The following is a 20,799-nucleotide window of genomic DNA, read 5'->3' as shown; positions in this document are numbered from 1 at the left end:
TCTGTAATAGAGCAACAGATAAGATTTCTTGTCAATTAGCTTTCACTACAAGCTTTTTGTAACGATTAGTTTTTTCCTAAAAACTATTCGTAAATTAGTTTTTTAGCTCACCTGAGCGATAGCTCGGGGTGAGCTATTGTGATCACTCGGCGTCCGGCGTCCGTCCGTCTGTAAACAATTTGTAAACATCTTCTACTAAACCATTGAGCCAATTTCAACTAAATTTCATGTGGAGCATCCCTAGGTCATGGGACAAAAGAATTGTTAAAAAAATTTGATCACATAACCAAGATGGCCGCCATGACCATATATGGTAAAAACCTTGAAAAATCTTCTTGTCAGAAACCGCTCATCAGATTTTCAAAAAATTTCACAGGGATGACCTTTGAAGGCTGCCCTGAAAAAGTTGTTCAAAGAAATTTGATTCGTCAAAAAACATGGCCGCAGGAGCTCGTTGAACTTTGCATGTTTATTTCGTTTTTGCCTATTTTGTGAAAACTTTCAAAAATCTTCCACATTTTTTGTCCGATCCTTTCCAAATTTGCACAGTGTCTTTATATCAATGAGGACACGAACCCTACAAAAAATGAGCATTATTGGTCCATGAAGTACAGAATTACCTCCCCTTGAATTGAGAAAATGGTGTTTATGCAATAAAGTCCAAATTTTTCATCCAATTCTTTCCAAACTTGTAAGGATTTAGCATGGTTCAAACAAGGGAAACGACTACGGTTTATGCATGTTCTTTTTATTACAGATTTGCCTCCCTTTAATTCATTCAAAATCTCATTTTACAGCAGAGATTCCAAATCTGACCTGTAAATGAGCCCCATATTTACTGCCAGTGCTAGGTTACCTTTTCCTATTTGATCATTCTTAAGTATTGGTCTTGTAATGCTGCTACTGTTTCTGCTACTGCTACTACTACTACTACTTCTACTACTACTACTACTACTACTACTACTACTACTACTACTACTACTTCTACTACTACTACTACTACTACTTCTACTACTACTACTACTACTACTACTACTACTACTACTACTACTACTACTACTACTACTACTACTACTTCTACTACTACTACTAGTACTACTACTACTACCACCACCACCACCACCACCACGTCTACTATTACTACTTCTACTACTACTGCCACTACTACTACTACTTTTACCACTACTACTACTACTACTACTACTACTACTACTACTACTACTACTACTACCACTACTACTACTACTACTACTACTACTACTACTACTACTACTACTACTTCTACTACTACTACTACTACTACTACAACTACTATTACTACTACTACTACTACTACTACTACTACTACTACTACTACTACTACTACTACTACTACTACACCACCACCACCACCACCACCACCATTCACAGTGACAAAAAACGTATTCACACAATGGCTGCTACTACAACTTATAGCCCATATAGGGGGGCATGCATGTTTTACAAACAGCCCTTGTTTCTATGGGATTTTAACCACAACTGTTCATGTTTATCTCCGACACATATTTTTAGGTCACCTGTCATGAAGTGACACGGTGAGCTTATGTGATCGTGTGATGTCCGGCGTCCGTTGTGCATGCCTGCGTGTGTCCATGCATCCGTCCGTCAACAATTTGTTTGTGTAGACAGTAGAGGTCACAGTTTGCATCCAATCTTGATGAAATTTGGTCAAAATGTTTATCTTGATGAAATCCGGTTTGGGATTGTATTTGGGTCATCTGGGGTCAAAAACAAGGTCACTAGGTCAATTAATAGAACAACCTTCTGTAGACAATAGAGGTCACAGTTTTCATCCAATCTTTATGAATATGAAATTTGGTCAGAATGTTTATCTTGATGAAATCTGGGTTGGGATTTTATTTGGGTCATCTGGGGTCAAAAACTAGGTCACTAGGTCAAATAATAGAAAAACCTTGTGTAGACATTAGAGATCACAGTTTTCATCCAACCTTTATGAAATTTGGTCAGAATTCTTGATGAAATCTGGGTGGGATTGTATTTGGGTCATCTGGGGTAAAAATCTAGGTCAAATAAATAGAAAAACCTTGTGTTGACAATAGAGGTCACAGTTTTCATCCAATATTTATGAACTGTGGTCAGAATGTTTATCTTGATGAAATCTGGATTGGGATTGTATTTGGGTCATCTAGAGTCAGGAACTAGGTCACTAGGTCAAATCATAGAAAAACATTGTGTAGACAATAGAGGTCATAGTTTTCATCTGATCTTAATGAGTCAGGTGAGCGATTCAGGGCCATCATGGCCCTCTTGTTTTATAGTTTGATAAAAACTTGCAATTATTTCTGGATCAGATGAGCGCTTTATTTTGGCCATTGTTAATTCTAAAAAATTCTTTTTATGTCATCATAAATTCACAGTGTCAATGGGTCTGTGTAAATATAAGTATTAATTGTATGTGGATGGTGATTTTGTTTCAACCAGTTTCAATACTCCTGCCTTTCAGTCTCAGTGATCACTCACATTGCCTAACCTTCTTCATCAAAGTCAAACCAGTGTTAATCATGATGTTATGAGTTTTTCAGACACAAAATTGCCGCTGTGTTTTGAGCATAATATTCCAGAATCTGTCACTAACTGTGCTATTAAATTTGATAATATAATCGTAAAGACCTCTCTTGACTGTTTGGTCGCGTACAAATTGTAAAATATTGAGCGTGCAAGCCGTTATGAAAGATTCCTTACCCGTCCGCATTCAACAGCAGAGATTTTCCCGAACTTGTTACGACGGAGTTAACTATTTATATCGACAACGGCCTTAACCGGTGTCTGTATAACCTTACTGAAAACATAACTGCTGCACTAAAGGTCCTAATATAAAACTATAACAAAGAATAATAGTGTGCAATTCAATTTGTCCATTTACATAATCGTTTTCTGTATGATTGTTTTTTATTACAATTTGTTTTCTGTCAAATACAAATCATAAGAACGATAAGCAGAACCTTATCTGTTGCCCTGCGTAGACACAAACTTATCCAACAAAGCACTCATACACCTTTTAACGTTCAATACTAAAAACATTCAGAAATCGTACACAAAATATTCAATTGTACATTTGTGTATCCTGCATTAGAAAAAAATTACAGTTGTGCCCACTTTTCCACTGAGAATTTCTATAACTTGATTGGTACTACTTGCTGTGCATGCAGTCATATTGGGAATTGGGGGTTTGGGGGGGGGGGGGTTATTCACAACTTTGGAGACTAGCTAGTTTTACTTGTTGCAGCCACTTTATTGAAATGTAAAAAAAATCTGTTTATCCTACAGAGAATCCACCCCTGAGTAAGGCCCCCAATACAAAGCCTACTGAAGAGAATGGAGAAACTAGTCAATCCAAAGTGCTCAGAGATCCCACTTTTTATAAATACCTTGTTCCCAGTAAGGTAAGATTGTATACAGCAAACCCACAGTTTAGCATGCTTGTGAATTAGTGTTTGTTTCTTGGGTGCTTCATAGATTTTTTAGTATATTGTGTGACTTGCATTATTTGAAAGAATGGATTGACCAGGATAGCTTTTCATTTACAAACAGTTGTCCTGAATGGGTTCTTGATTGCTTAATATTAACGTGTTTGTTGATGAATTGATTTCTGTGTTGTGGTTTAAAACATTCAAAATTGAAAAATATTTGAAGAAAACCTAACAGGAATTTGATAATTCTCTAGTGCTGTTAACCATTAACAACATGCATCTTAGATTAACAAAATTTTGGTAAACATTCAGTTGTCAAGATACGAACATAAAAGCTTATGTTCTTTTTTTTGTTAGCTCATCTATTTTTTGAAGAAAAAAAATGAGCTAATGTCATCACCTTGGTGTCAGCGTCGGCGTTCGGTTTAGTTTTGCTTTTAGCTCCACTTTTCTCATTAAGTATCAATGCTATTGCATTCAAACTTGGTACACTTACTTACTATCATGAGGGGACTGGGCAGGCAAAGTTAGATAACTCTGGCGTGCATTTTGACAGAATTATGTGCCCTTTTTATACTTAGAAAATTGAAAATTTTGGTTAAGTTTTGTGTTTAGGTCCACTTTATTCCTAAAGTATCAAAGCTATTGCTTTCATACTTGCAACACTTACTAACTATCATAAGTGGACTGTGCAGGCAAAGTTATGTAACTCTGACTGGCATTTTGACGGAATTATGGGCCCTTTATACTTAGAAAATTTAAAATTTGGTTAAGATTTGTGTTTGGTCCACTTTACCCCTAAAGTATCATAGATATTGCTTTCATACTTGGAACACTCGCAAACTATCATAAGAGGACAGTAAAGGACAGGTTGCATAACTCTGGTTGTCATTTTTACGGAATAATGGCCCTTTTTTTACTTAGCAACTTTCAATATATGGTTAAATTTTGTGTTTAGATCCACTTTACTTCTAAAGAATCAAAGCTATTGCTTTCAAACTTGCCAAAATTGCCATAACTTCTTTATTTATGATTAGATTTGATTGATACTTTGACAAAACAACTCTTACCTGACAAACCACAATAGACTCCACCCAAACCATCCCCAAGCACTCTCCCACCCCGAATCCCCCCGCCCCCCCCCCAAAAAAGTTTTTTTTTTCTTAAAGATCATCTAATATATGACCACCACACCCTAACACTATACCCCCCCTCCCCCCCCCCCCCAACCCAACCCCCCTCCCCATTTTTTTTAAACATGGTTAAAAAACACAAATATTTTTTTGTATTATTTTATTTTTGAAATACTGTCCAACCATCCCACCCAAGAATTCCCCCCCCCCCCCACCAAAAAAAAAGGTTGCATTTTTTTTGCATTTTTGGAAGAAAATGTAATAAATGACCACAACCCCCACACGATAACATACCCCCCCCCCCCCCCCCCCCCCTCAGCATTTTTGGTGAATATTTGTACCTTTTTTGTGGGACCAAAATAACTGAAATTTAAAGAAACATAACACTTTTACAATAATCTACCCCACTTTTTTAAATGCTTGCAATATATGTATGCCATTAGGTAATCTCATGGTTGTCAAAATAATTGTTTTGTTCTGAAATTGTTCTAGAAACCTTCTACATGTATATCTCACAATAGAATTTTAGATGGCATGCTTTGAATTGTATAGTTATTTCTCTTAGTTCCTGACAGTTGTTTGTTGCCTTAGTTACTAACCTAGTGTACCCTGTTCTCTGTTGCGCCCAGGCTACAACGTCAAGGCGACCAACTAGAGTGAATGGCAGCTTTCCCCGTGATGAACCGTCGTTTGCCGCCTTGAAAATCAGCAGCCCCACAGCAATTAGCACTAACAGTGTGAAAACTAGTAAAGAGGTACCTTTAGTTCATTCATTAAATTAGCAGTTAGGCTGAACAAGCCATATAAGCCTCATTTTGGACAATTAAGCTGAATTGTCTAAGCAATCTTAAATTTGGCTAAACCAGCACCAAATCAACAACCAAATTTGCCAAATAAGCTTCAAATTTTTCAAGCAATCCCCAATTTGGCTAAGCAAGCCAGGGTTTTTTCAGCACTGTCTGCGCCTCCGGAAAACGGAGGCACTCCCAAAGCAAACGGACCCGATCCCAAACCCAAATTATAAAAAAAAATCCCAATTTCCAAACAAACACAAAAAAAAAAATTTTTTTTTTTTTTTTTAAATGAAGTGTCTTATAACTTGTGTGACTAACCAGTGTTTGTTTTGGTCAAAAATATCTGCTATAAGGTTTTAACTGTTCAGTTCTTATCTCAGAGTGTAACTGTAACTGAAAAATAAAACTGCAGTACTTGAATAAACGTTGAACATGCCCAATATTGCATCTGTTTATATAAAGAAGACAAAATAACAAATAAAAACTAATTTATTTGTTAAACTACTGAATTATTTAAGCATGATATATTCACATTTTTTTCCCAAATGAGCCGTTTCATCAAAGCAAAATTTCCCAAAATGGCCAATTTTGTCAATAAAAAATTCCCAATTTGGTCAGACTCCTTTTCCCAAAATAGGCAGAAAAATCCCTGCAAGCACCAATTTGGCCAAGTGCATAACTAATTCTCAAACTATTTAATCTGAGCATAAAAAGCCATATGCCTAGTCTTTGAGTCTCGGAATCTAAGCAAGCCAAATTTATTTAAGTCAGTGCATGTCTTCAACCATTCTATGTATTTACCTTGGAGACTTGAGCAAGAAAGTGCACGTGTATCTACTCTGATACAAGAGTTGCATGCTCAATCCTCTTAATATTTTATGTTGACTTGTAGACATGAATGGCTGTATACTGTTCATTTGCATTGATTTGTATTTATTATGAATGTAGATTAGGTTAATTTACTTTGATTTTTAGCTCACCTGTCACGAGGTGACATGGTGAGCTTATGTGACCGTGTGATGTCTGGCATCCGTATATGCGTGTGTGCGTGCGTGTGTCCGTCAACAATTTGTTTGTGTAGACAGTAGAGGTCACAGTTTTCATCCAATCTTTATGAAATTTGGTCAGAATGTTTATCTTGATGAAATCTGGGTTGGAATTGTATTTGGGTCATCTGGGGTCAAAAACTAGGTCACTAGGTCAAAAACTAGGTCAAATAATAGAAAAACCTTGTGTAGACAGTAGAGGTCACAGTTTTCATCCAATCTTTATGAAATTTAATCAGAATGTTTATCTTGATGAAATCTGGGTTGGGATTGTATTTGGGTCATCTGGGGTCAAAAACTAGGTCATAAACTAGGTCAAATAGTAGAAAAACCTTGTGTAGACAGTAGAGATCACAGTTTTCATCCAATCTTTATGAAATTTGGTCAGAATGTTTATCTTGATAAAATCTGAGTTGGGATTGTATTTGGGTCATCTGGGGGTCAAAAACTAGGTCACTAGGTCAAAAACTAGGTCAAATAATAGAAAAACCTTGTGTAGTCAATAGAGGTCGCAGTTTTTGTCCAATCTTTATGAAATTTGGTCAGAATGTTTATCTTGATGAAATCTGGGTTGGGATTGTATTTGGGTCATCTGAGGTCAAAAACTAGGTCACTAGGTCAAATAATAGAAAAACCGTCAACAATTTGTTTGTGTAGACAGTAGAGGTCACAGTTTTCATCCAATCTTTATGAAATTTGGTCAGAATGTTTATCTTGATGAAATGTGGGTTGGGATTGAATTTGGATCATCTGGGGTCAAAAACTAGGTCACTAGGTCAAATAATAGAAAAACCTTGTATAGACAATAGAGGTCACAGTTTTCATCCAATCTTTATGAAATTTGGTCAGAATGTTTATCTTGATGAAATCTGGGTTGGGATTGTATTTGGGTCATCTGGGGTCAAAAACGAGGTCACAAGGTCAAATAATAGAAAAACCTTGTGTAGACAATAGAGGTAACAGTTTTCATCCAATTTTTATAAAATTTGATCAGAATGTTTATCTTGATGAAATCTGGGTTGGGATTGTATTTGGGTCACCTGGGGTCAAAAACTAGGTCACTAAGTCAAATAATAGTAAAACCTTGTGTAGACAATAGAGGTCACAGTTTTCATCTAATCTTTATGAAATTTGGTCAGAATGTTTATCTTGATAAAATCTGGGTTGGGATTGTATTTGGTTAGTCAGGTGAGCGATTCAGGGCCATCATGGCCCTCTTGTTCTTTTATAAAGGCCATAATAATAAAACTACCAGTAATCTTGTGCAACTTACAATAATAGTGTTCTTAATTATTACGTCGTTAAAACAATAATTGATCCAAGTACATCAATATTGAACTGTTTTAAAGGAACTAAAATTGATGTGAAGTTAGTTTTTTATTAACAATAACCCATATTTAATTTAGAATTGTCAATGATTACCTTTTTGGCAGAAATATTATATTATTATTTTATTTTATTTTTGTTCACAGTAGACGATGTAGAGGATATATCTGTGTTCAAACAGTTGATGTAGGGGCATCAGTTTCTATAACACACTTCTAGTTTAAGTTCGAAAATGGTTCTGCTCAGTTCAAAAACATGGTTGCCTTATGTAGCTATAGAAAAAGCTTGTAACCACTAGTCACATTTTTCCTTCGCATCATTTGTCTCAACAGTGTTAGAAACTTATTCCAATCCATTGAGATATATTGCTATTGGGGGAAAATTCAGTTTTATTTTAATTATGCTCCCCCAAAATTTATTTTAGGGGGAGCATATAGTCGCCGCTTTGTCTGTCCGTCTGTGTGTCCGTCCGTGCACAATTTTTGACCGGACTATTTCTCAGCAACTAATGACAGGAATTCAATGAAACTTTATGGGAAGCTTCACTACCAAGAGGAGATGTGCATATTATCAGCGGGTTCTGGTCGGATGATTTTTCACAGAGTTATGGCCCTTTGAAATTTTCCATTAACTGTACATATAGTGCAATTCTTGTCCGGGCTATTTCTCAGCATCTAATGACCTGAATTCAATGAAACTTTATGGGAAGCTTCACTACCAAGAGTATATGTGCATATTATCAGTGGGTTCTGGTCGGATGATTTTTCACAGAGTTATGGCCCTGTTATATTTTCCATTAACTGTACATATAGTGTAATTCTTGTGCGGGCTATTTCTCAGCAACTAATGACCAGAATTCAATAAAACTTTATGGGAAGCTTCACTACCAAGAGGAGATGTGCATATAATCAGCAGGTTCTGGTCAGATGATTTTTCACAGAGTTATGGCCCTTTGAAATTTTCTATCAAAAAATTATTGTCCCCCCCCCCCAACTACTGTGCCCTCAAGACGTTTCCTTTTATCTGAATATATATTGCAATATTGTGGGGAGCATCCGACGGTTTCTTATTTAGAGAGTTATGGCCCTTTGACATTTTTAAGTTGCCAAACCATCCATCGTATTATTTTGTCCAAAGTTATGCCCCTCAAGACGTTTCCTTTTTTCTGAATATATAGTGCAATATTGTGACAAAAAAAAACTTTGGGGAGCATCACCCGTCTCTGACGGTTTCTTGTTTACTATATTTAAAACATTATAAAGCTTTTGAAGACACTAGAATTAACATCATATGACAAAACACATTAATTGGATGAAAAATCAATTTTTGACATATATCCGGACTTGCAAATTATAGGTGGCATGTTATGTTGGTTATTAGGGGTAATTGGCACAACCTGTACTAATTTTTACGTTTATTTAAATTTCAAATTAAGGAACTGGTATTTGAATAGCAAAACATTATTCAAATGTTTTTATTCAATTTTTATACGCCCGTCTATGACGGGACGTATTATGGTATACCCCGCGTCCGTCTGTCCGTCCGTCCGTCTGTTAATGTCGTACGCTACGTCAAATATCCTTCGATGGATTTTTTTCAAATTTTAACACAATCTTAATATTGATAAACCCTGATCCCCTTTCGTTTTTGACGGAATTCTGAATTGTCGTTCCAGAGTTATGGGACTTTGTTCGTCAAAATTTCGTGATTTCATTGAATGTCCTACTGTAGCTCAAATATCCTTCGATGGATTTTTTTCAAATTTCAACACAATCTTAATATTGATAAACCCTGATCCCCTTTCGTTTTTGACGGAATTCTGAATTGTCGTTCCAGAGTTATGGGACTTAGTTCGTCAAAATTTCGTGATTTCATTGAATGTCCTACCGTAGCTCAAATATCCTTCGATGGATTTTTTTCAAATTTCAACACAATCTTGATATTGATAAACCCTCATATACTCAAAAAAAGATATGGTATGAATGTCAAGGAGACGGTGCTCCATGCTCATGTACTTATAAAATAAACCATGTATTCAAATACAAATAAACTGAAGTAAAAAAATGATTCAAAGGGTTATTTATTACCTTACTACTTCATTGGCGAACGACGGGCGTATCATGCGCTCATGGCGCAGCTGTTTATTAAATCTGTTACTATCCCTAGTAAAAATAAATATAACAGTCAGCTGGAGTGGTTTGAAAAAATTGTGCATGGGTAAAACAGGTTAAAGGGGTTACACTGTTAGCAAGGTGTGCTCTTTATTTGAAAGGTTTTCATCTTTCATATTTTGTTACATGTTAAAAGCAACAGTGACTAGTTATGACCCAAAATAACAAAAGTGTTCCCTCCCCATTATTATACTTGAACTTCTGTAAAGGGCAAGCCATGGTGTATTAATGTTCACACTTAATTTGGATTAAGGAACAATTAATTGCAAAGCGAACATCAAATCTGCTCATATGTAATACTTACAGAGTATAAGACCATGAATATTTCCAGTATTTACAATCCAACAGATTTGCGTGACTGCCTTCACAGTTGTTTATGTTCTTAAAAGTATATCAGTGACTTGTATCTAATTTTAGTTGTCTTAGATAACATGACTGATGTTTCTTTTGGAATATAAGCAAGCATTTATAAATTAAGTAATTATATTGTGTTATTTTACATTGAAAAGTCCTTTAATGTGTTTATGTTTGAAAATTGTGCTAACCCTGACCGACATAACACATAGACTTGAAATAATTTAGTAAAAAATTGTGAAACTTCTGCAAATGTAATCATGGTTGTTAGGTTGCCATCATGGAGATGCTTGATCTGTTTTGACAGTGTATGTGTTATTTCCAGAGTTCTACACAACCATCTACCCCTCCCATCGACATCCTCAACACCCGCTTTGTCACCCAGCCGAAAACACTCGCTGACAAGAAAAGTCATTTCTTGAAAACATTACGGCAAGAGGACAGCGATAAAGTTGGCAAGAAGGTATAGTATTGTAAAAAAAAAACTGTTTGATAAAAAATGCAATTTATATAGTCTTCATAAGAAATGAGAATCTAAGTGATATTTAGTTAACTGTAGTTATCTCGAGTGATACAGCCTTTTTTATGCCCCCGGATCGAATGATCGGGGGTATATTGTTTTTGGCCTGTCTTTTTTCTGTCTGTCATTCCGTCATTCTGTCCCAAAGCTTTAACCTTACAGTAAAGTTTTGCAATAACTTTTGAAATATTGAACAAAGCAACTTTATATTTGGCATGCATGTGTATCTCATGCAGCTGCACATTTTAAGTAGTGAAAAGTCAAGGTCATCCTTCAAGGTCAAAGGTCAACAACAAAAAAACAGTGCATTAGGGGGCATTGTGTTTCTGACAAACACATCTCTTGTTTTCTTTGGTAATTGGTATTAAATTAATAGAGGATGCTTTTAAATGGATTGTTGTTAAATAAATTTTTCTTTATAGAAGGTATTTCATCTGAAACCGACTGGTTGTTATGCAATGTTATCAATTGCTGTATAGTATCCATATTTTAATACTTATTTTAATTACCTTTATTGTAAAGGATTGTTAGTAACACATGATGCTCATGTGTAAATGATTAAAGGCTGTTCAACCTAATTTAGTTTATAGTCAATATGTTCGGAGAATGTATTTCACATGATTGTGTACAGGAGTGTGATGATGTTACCAATGGGGTTGGAGCTCTCGAGTTGGACGATTCAAACCTGTCATCATCTTTAGAGGCTGAGCAAAGGTACAAGAAATCACACAATTAACGCTTCTCCCATAAGAAGCAAAGTATAAATGGCTTTTGCAACCAGCATAAAACCAGAACAGCTGTAAGTAACTCGCAGTCTGTTCAGGTTTTATGCCGTTTGCTGCTCATCAGTAACTAAGGGTTGTAAATGAAACCTTTAAAACTTGAATTAAGTAACAAAGGTCTAAAAAAAATATGTAACTTTCTAAGGGATGACAAATTCATCAAATATGTATGTCCCCCAAAATTTAGACATTTGCTAGAGTGTCGGTCTGTACGACATGTGTAACATCAATAATGCTTCCTACAAAGATTTGCATAGATGATGAATGTGATCACTTTCCACTCACCCATATTACCTGACCTCATTTTGACCTTCATGTGGCCTACTTTTGGAATTTTTATAATAGAATTGTTAAATCTAAATTGCTCTTTAAGTCCAAATATGAACATTTTGTTAAGAACCTGCTGTATCTAGCAATAGAGCAGCTTGGTTTTGTTATTTCCTTCACTGGAGTGTGTCTGAAAACACACACACATGGTTAGCTCAGTTGGTAGCTCAGTTGTTGTGTTGAAGTACAAATCTAAGGACTGTGTGTTCGCTTCCCAACCTGGCCACATTGTGTGAGTATTGGTATTGAAATTATTAATGGCCTTTTTACCCCTGCGACTGATTACGTAGGGCTGATACTGTCATTAGTCTGCTTACTAAGTACTGGCTAACCAGCTTACACAAGAAAAGTGTGTGCAGGTTAACTTACCGCTGTGACGTGACTGAACACTACTGTTTTCTCCTGAAAACAGCAACTAATTGAAATTAACTAAAAAACACACTCGAAAACTTACATGATTGACACCGAAAAAAGCAACAGAGACTAATATTGTTAAGAATCTAAATCTCAAAATAATGCAGTTCCAGCTATATTCACTGTAGAGAACTAGCTATAGGTATTCACCATTGTCTTCTGATCGTCATACCCAAATAAAAATGACAGCACTGTCAAGATCATCAAAAGCAGATGGGAGTTGTACTATCAAAGGTTGAATGTGAACAGACTTTGTCTCTATAAAGGTGTTTGAATGCCCAGTAGGAATGACAAGAAAAAGACTTTGTCTCTTTAAAGGTGTTTAAAGGTATTTGAATGCCTAGTAGGAACCACAAGAAAAAGACTTGGTCTCTTTAAATATGTTTCTTTGCCCAATATAAATGACAAGAAAAAGACTTTGTCTCTTTAAAGGTGTTTCAATACCCAGTACAAATGACAAGAAAAAGACTTTGTCTCTTTAAAGGTGTTTCAATTTCAAGGACAAGATATAAAAGGTCAAACAATTTTCAATCGTATTGGACTCAATCAACGTATAATTCAAAGTGGGAAGGGGTTATTTAAATGGAACATGTCATACAATACAAAAGTCATGGTCTTAATCTGTTAAAAGTCTAAAGAGAGAAACCAATTAAGCAAACTTTCAATCACTTGTATATGAACTTCAGAAAAATGGGGCTTAATGCATGTGCCTATCGTGTAGTCACATATTAGACTGTGCAGTCCCCACAGGCCAATCAGTGACAACACTTTCCGCTTTTGTGAATTTTTTTATTTAAAAAGAAGTCTCATCTACGCGAAAACTAGTTAAGGCAGAAAGTGTCGTCCCTGATTAGCCAAGGCGGACCGCACAGGCTTTTCTAGGACGACACTTGTTGCCCCTGAATTAGTCCCTGTTTTCTCAGAGTGAGGCTCATGTGTTGCCATGGTGAGACCCCTAGGCCCTAGACCGATTGTGACACCAGCACAGGGCTCAGTGCATGTGTGTGTTTTTTTAGGTTGCTAAGGGAGATGGGCTGGAACGAGGCAGACGAGGAGACGTACGTGATAACGGAGGATGACATGAAGGAGTTCCAGACACTCTCCAAGCACCTACAGAATCAGCGGCCCGCACGCAACGGCATCACCAAACCAGCTATACCGAAAACATGGAGCCCCAAACATGTGCTAGTCTACCAGCCGAATCCATCCGAACTCAACGATACTCTGTCTTCATCTGACTCTGAGTCCGACGTGGAGAACTGATTGTGTTACGCGTGTGTTTTTGATTGTCAGATTTGAATGTCCATCGTGTGTGACTGACTTATCAGAACTATAGGGGGGTTACAATGGGGTTTGTTTCCCTATTAGACAACGTTCCACAAATGCCGCAGACTTGTGTTTTAATTGTGAAGCCGATGTTTGCGCACTGTGACACACACGCAACCATCGTATTGTAGATGTATTTCAATCATCGTGAACTTTGCTCATGTATTTCTCTTCAAAGTGCTCTCCAAGGGGAGGTAACTTTTGTGTCCACATGTAGTCAGGAAATATCTCATTTATTTCAATCCCATGGTATGTTCTCAGCTATTACGGTTGCTAACCGACGGAGATATAACGTGTTTCAGTGTATTATTCAACTGCCATAGAATAGTGTTTGAAGAGTCTGATTTGATTTTGGAAGGCAACCGTTACGTGTGAGAGCATCTGCTTTGTTTATACATTGTTAAATGGAAATATTTTTATAATGTGTGCTCATTTATTCCGCAATGATAATAGATGCTGTAGATTTATCAACCATTACACAAATCGTTTGTATATAGTGTTATAAATTAATGAATTTGGTAAAAAAGTGTTCCTTGAAAATTGTAACAATATTAAACATTGTGTTGTTGTATTTGAAATATTTAATACTGTAGACAGGGAAATGTTAACTTTGTTATGGAAGTTATGCAGCGTTTGTAATTCATAATGTATGTTGGATCAGTGAAGCTTCGTATGTTCTGTTCCGCTTTCCAAAACATGCATCATGGATTCCTTGTTTGATTTTTGTTTTTTCGCTTTTATTACATTCTTAAAATGACTGTATTATGGTTGTTTGTAGCTGTGACACAATTATCTTACTTAAATAGGTAGAACGTTTGCAACATGAATTATGTGGTTTTCATCAGAATTGTATATATGTTTGACTAATTGTCGCGACCCATTGTAACATAGGACCAGCTTATGATCTGACCAGTGCCTATGTAGGAAAATTTAGAACCTCTTCATGGTTACAGAATGTAGTATAAAACTGTTTGGATTTTAGTATTTACTTTGAAAACCGTGTATTAGTACTCTAGCTCTTACTGAATCTGTTTAAGTAATTGCATAAGATAAGAGCATAATGAAAAACATACAATAGAAAATTGAACACAGAAGTAAACTTGCCTTCAATCGATTGTGAAGCTATCACATAAAATTGAAGATTAAGATATTTGTATATTGTACCAACAGTAGATTCTCATTTTGCAGTCATTTATATAATTAAGTCATTAGATTAGGATTATGTTCCACTATTCCACCAATTATTTTCTCTTTTCTTCTTTGTTTTGCTTTTTAATTGTCTGAAAACAAATTGTTATTTACATATAAAAGATGGAATTGATTCAAGTTGTATGCAGTATAAAGCAGAAAATTGCCCGTCACTCAACAAAGAAATTACTGACTGATCATAATCCTGGAAAACAGAATCTAACAATAATGAAACACTAACAAACAATATTGTTAGAAAACTTTCATCATATAAACAGAACTATATGTCACTAATAAAGAACTAAACATAGCTTTGGGGTATCAATTTTTTAGAATATTTGCTTAGTTTTAGCGTTTAACGATTTATTTTCTTCTGAGTTATCCAATTTTGGTTCGTAAATCTGTTATTTAAATTTTCTTTCCGTTTCATTATTTGTAGTGAGGTTGTAAACCATCAGTTTAGAAGAATATTGTGATGTGTGGATAAAAAGAGGATAAGGAGAGCCCATATGAAGACCATTGTTTTGAAGGAAAAAACAAGATATTAAATGACTAGCACTCTGGAAAATGCAAGCTTAATGTGTGCGTAAACATCGTCGTAGATTAGCCTGTGCAGTCAGCGTAGGCCTATCAAAGGGTACACTTTCTACTTAAACTAAAATCAAGTCCACGCAGAAACAGTCTTTCCTATTTAGCCTGTACAGACTGCTTAGAGTAATCAGGGACATGCACAATGCATTAAGCCAAGTTTTGCCGAGAACCAACTCAACTAATTGCTTGTCCTCATTTGCTCAAATGTATTCATTACGTATTATCACCGCCCAGTTGGTATGCATTGCATTCTGCAGTATTCTAAGGTATATTCTGGTTAGACGTTTTATTTTGTATTTTATGCTTACCAGCTTTTAGATCAGGTTTTAAATAATGACCGATGCTTTGTTTCCTTTTTTGCAATGGCATATCAGAGTGTATGTATTTATTTTGCCTATATTTATTGTCTAAATGTGTCAGAAATATATTGATAACTTTACTTAAATTGGTAACTAATTAGGGGTACTTACTTCAATTTTAGCTGGAAACATAAGAATAACTTATTAATATTCTTCCACTTTATTAACATCTGTAATTTGAATGCTGAATATAATATTGATCAATTATTAATAATGTTGTCTACATTAATTTGCTTGCATACAATGGCTGAAGATTTCAATTGTGTTCATGAAGAACAAGATAAACATGCACATACATTGTTCCAGTATATGGGTGTTTTATAATTTTGTGATATTCACTTAATGTAAAATATAAAAAAATCTAAGTAAATGTTTAAATGAATCTAAGTGCTGATTGTAATTTAAGTTATTCTAATTTGTAAAATTTGTTATAGAAATCAAACCAAAAACGAATTTAGCTCCATAGGTTTGCAGATATAATCTTTATTCTTATTTTGATGTGTAAAACTTAATATGACCCGCGTTGTGCAAAAATGTTTCTTAATGCATTTCCAAACATAGTAGCCCCAGACATGCCTCTGCATCCCTATACTTTTATGAGGAGTGGTAATGTTGCAAATACAGCCACAAGACCTTGTGAAACTTGATATCAGACAGGGCTGCCCCAGGCCAGACTGTGTGTTTGGGCAGTCAAGTCTGGAGCTACGCTGGCAGCATATGGCAGAAAGTCTGTTTACATTATGCAGCTCATATACAAAAAAAGTACAATGGCAATTACTGGGTTACTAAATGGGCTGAAAATTTGAAATGTTCAGTTATATATTTTCTGAAGTTTGTGATATGTGCCCCAAGTGTGATAGATTAGATTTTGAAATGAATATGGCCGAAATGAATATTCCCGAAAAAAATTATCACAAGATTCTTGTTGCTTGTTTATGCTGAGAACAAAACTTTCTTGCAATTTGTTAAGGCTGGTTTGTTTCACATTCAAGCATACATTCACTAAGGTGAATACATGTATTCTGTAAATATTCTAACTTTATGAAATAATTTTATATGAGAAATATTAGCACAAAACAACAATACTTTTTTTGATGATGAGATATATATATACCGGTATATTAATTATACCAGATATTTTATGCTGTATAAAAATGCTGTCTTTAAGATACTGCTCTGATGGACCTGCTTCCAATCCAATATGGACTTACCATGTATGTGTTTTTAATGTCAAATGCATCTAGAAAATACCTAATATATCACAAATAACATACCCTTGTATGAAAATAAGCAATATTGACAGTAATAGAACTACACAAATCAGAAATTCTGGTTACACGGTTCATTTAATTAAAATCAACTCATTCAATCTAGAATGTAAATATAAGTCATAAATATGTGTATGCCCCCCTTCGAAGAAGAGGGGGTATATTGTTTTGCACATGTCGGTCGGTCGGTCCGTCCATCAGATGGTTTCCGGATGATAACTCATGAACGCTTAGGCCTAGGATCATGAAACTTCATAGGTACATTGATTATGACTGGCAGATGACCGCTATTGATTTTCAGGTCACTAGGTCAAAGGTCAAGGTCACAGTGACTCGAAATAGTAAAATGGTTTCCGGATTATAACTCAAGAATGCTTACACCTAGGATCATGAAACTTCATAGGTACATTGATTATGACTGGCAGATTACCCCTATTGATTTTCAGGTCACTAGGTCAACGGTCAAGGTCACAGTGACTCGAAATAGTAAAATGGTTTCCGGATGATAATTCAAGAATGCTTACGCCTAGGATCATGAAACTTCATAGGTACATTGATCATGACTGGCAGATGACCCCTATTAATTTTCAGGTCACTAGGTCAAAGGTCAAGGCATCAGTGACTCACAACAGTAAAATGGTTTCCTGATGATAACTCAAGAATAATTAGGCCTACAATCATGAAACTTAATAGGTGCATTGATCATGACTGGCAGATGACCCCTATTGATTTTCAGGTGACTAGGTCAAAGGTCAAGGTCACAATGACAAAAAACGTATTCACACAATGGCTGCCAATACTACTGACAGCCCATATGGGGGGCATGCATGTTTTACAAACAGCCCTTGTTTATTTATATTTCTTCATTCACCTGTATTTTAAAGTGCAATTTTATGGAACCGAAAAATAGTTCTGTCTTGCAAAAAACATGCAGCAAAATAGGGCCGTGCTCTGTGAAAAAGGGGTTTTAATGCATGTGTGTAAAATGTCGTCCTAGATTAGCCTGTGCAGACTGCACTGGCTAATCTGGCAAGACACTTTATGCACATGCATTAAACACCCTTTTCACAGAGTGCGGCTCAATAAAGGTAAGTGTTTTTTCCGGACAGTTGCTGATAAATTGTGTGACCTTTTTAGTGGGTTTGACAATCGGTTATTGTTATGAGGATTAATTCCCATTGTTAGTAGAAATTTATTTCTTCACTTTTAATTGCAATGCATTATAGATTGATTTTTTAAATAAAAACAAGAATTTAAGAATAATGATTATAAAAAAAAAATGATAAAATGTCAAGTTTCCCACAACTGCAAAATCAAGTGTTTGTTTTATGTTGTTGCTGTTTTTTTGTTCTCTGGGACATATTAATTTCTTTTCTGTTCTAATGGTATTGAAATTATTTCAGCATGAACTTATTTGCTTGATAACTTAAGTTTGTTTAATAATTTGATGTTTATGGATTACCTTGTGAAAAAGGTTTTTTACCACTTTCAGTTATTTGAATTTTATTTGTTCGCATTTAATTTGATAAATTTAATGAAATAATCAGCGTTTTAATTTATATATCACCAGCCATTTATAATAATTGAGTTACATCAACCAGAGGTGTTAAATTTAGTGCATATCATAATTGCTAATTTGCTACCTATTCACATGTGGATTTTCATTTTCATAACACTTGATGTTAATGTTCAGTTAGACATGTGTTGGATTATATGTATATATTAGAAAATGGGTCTTATGCCACAAGTTGTCTGCGTAGCTCCAGAAATCCTGTGCAGAGGCATAGTTGCGTCAGGAGCTACCCTGTCTGCTATTATGTCAAGCATGGTTTATTTTCCTCATAATCGGACAAGGTTTTGTTTTACCAGATAATATGAATGTGCCGGCTGATCTTGAGGTACGTTGGCCCTTTATGGCATAAGGCCTATTTTTGCACTTTGTGGCTCATGTTTATTGAAATATGAAGCTGTTTTGTGACCCACAGTGTTACCCATGAGTGCTTCTTCCTCCTTCAGATATCATTGTATCATGTCCTGGGTACTTTGCCATTTTGTTGATAGATTTACATGATGCAAAAATATTTTCCTTAATCAATTTTAGTACCTTTTTTTTTTTTTTTACTGTCCCGATAGAATGCAACTTTGAGCAGATTCTTCGTAGCGCTACAGGAATTGTTTTTAAATTGAACAACTATATTTTTGATATGTCTCGCTGTGTTGATGTTAAATTTGGCACAGCCAATAGATTGTTGTTACATGTAATTGCAAGTGTCTTTAGAACTTTGAATATTTTCATGTTTAATTGTCGGTACAGTCTTCACTGGTATTGTAAAATGTTTGAACAGAGTATATGAAGTGTATTTGGTATATATCATATCAAATTATATCAAGAACACTTTGACTTGAAAGGATTTTCAATCTGTGTTAATTTCAGCAAAGAAAATGTACATTGTAACATTTTATGTACAAAAAAAATAAAATTGTTGCATAAAAATAAAGTATTTTCTTTCCTTTTTATCCCCCCCCCCCCCCCCCCCTGCCTGTCATTCTGTGGAATTTGCAATATTGAATAACATTTGCAATATTAAAGATAGCAACTTGGTGTATCTCATACTGAGATGCACATTTTGAGTGGTGAAATGTCAAGGTCATCCTTCAAGGTCAAATGTACAAATGTATGGCTTTAAAGCTGCGCCAAAACTGTAACCTTGGTTATAACTTGCAATATTGAAGAGAGCAACTTTATATTTGGCATGCATGTGTATCGCATGGAGCTGCACATTTTGAGTGGTGAAAGGTCAAGGTCATCCTTCAAGGTCAAATTTATGGCTTCAAAGCGGCGCAATAGTGGGCATTGTGTTTCTGACACATCTATTGTTTTCTTTGATGCTGCTTTACTCTATTAATTATCCCCCGCCATAGGCGGAGGGATATTGTTTTGGCGTTGTCCGTCTGTCCGGAGCCATATCTTGGAAGTGCTTTGGCAGATTTCATTGAAACTTGGTATGAGTATATAAATATGGATAATAGGATGATGCGCGCCAATTGGCATTGTACACGGTCTGATAATAACAGAGTTATGGCCCTTTGTATTTGAAGAAAAAAAAAACTTTTTTTTGTGTCAAATATAACACTTTTGTGTCCAGAAGCATATTGGCGGGGGATATCAATTCAACGAATTTGCTTATTAATAAATATTCCAATCAATTTAAAAGTTAGCAACAGTGAATGATGTACATAGCATACATAAATGCAACTGACACGAACACTTAAGTAGCAATTTACTCTTGCATAATCAGGGATCACATTCAAGAAGCATCAGAAGTAAAATCTTTCCATAAACCTTAAATCTGTCTTAAGGCATTTATAAATATAAAACTTGATATTACTTTCTACAATTTTTTTTTATTTGTGACCGGTCTTTGTTCGTCCGTCCACATTTGTTTGTAAACACTCTAGAGGCGACATTTATTGTCCGATCTTCATGAAACTTGGTCAGAAGCTTCGTCCCAATGAAATCTCGGTTGAGTTCGAAACTGGGTCATGCAGGGTCAAAAACTAGGTCACTAGGTCAAAAAAAAGAACAAACTTGTAAACACTGTAGAAGTAACATTTCATGTCCAATCTTCATGTAACTTTGTCAAAATGTTTGTCTTAATGATATGTTGGTTGAGTTTAAAAGTGGTTCCGGCCCGTTGAAAAATATGGCCGCCAGTGGGCAGGGCAGTTT

At 35.4% G+C, this 20,799-nt stretch overlaps 1 protein-coding gene across 3 annotated transcripts in view; it reads left to right on the top strand.

Annotated features, from left to right (window-relative positions):
* Nucleotides 1-19,567, top strand: part of LOC127861884 (vasculin-like protein 1) — a 42,172-nt gene extending 22,605 nt beyond the window's left edge. For 2 of the 3 annotated variants that reach the window (XM_052400598.1, XM_052400599.1), the window contains 5 exons: nt 3,328-3,443; nt 5,233-5,358; nt 10,620-10,757; nt 11,446-11,528; nt 13,354-19,567. In XM_052400598.1, the coding sequence (XP_052256558.1) occupies nt 3,328-3,443; nt 5,233-5,358; nt 10,620-10,757; nt 11,446-11,528; nt 13,354-13,600 (710 nt within the window). In that variant the 3' untranslated portion in view covers nt 13,601-19,567. The remainder of the gene's footprint in view (nt 1-3,327; nt 3,444-5,232; nt 5,359-10,619; nt 10,758-11,445; nt 11,529-13,353) is intronic. The other variant, XR_008040347.1, reaches the window with a different exon arrangement.
* The last annotated feature ends 1,232 nt before the right edge of the window (nt 19,568-20,799 follow it).

This window comes from Dreissena polymorpha, chromosome 16 (assembly GCF_020536995.1).
Source record: "Dreissena polymorpha isolate Duluth1 chromosome 16, UMN_Dpol_1.0, whole genome shotgun sequence".
Lineage (NCBI taxonomy): Eukaryota > Metazoa > Mollusca > Bivalvia > Myida > Dreissenidae > Dreissena > Dreissena polymorpha.
The sequence above is the reverse complement of the archived record's forward strand: the minus strand, read 5'-3'. Positions and strand labels throughout refer to the sequence as shown.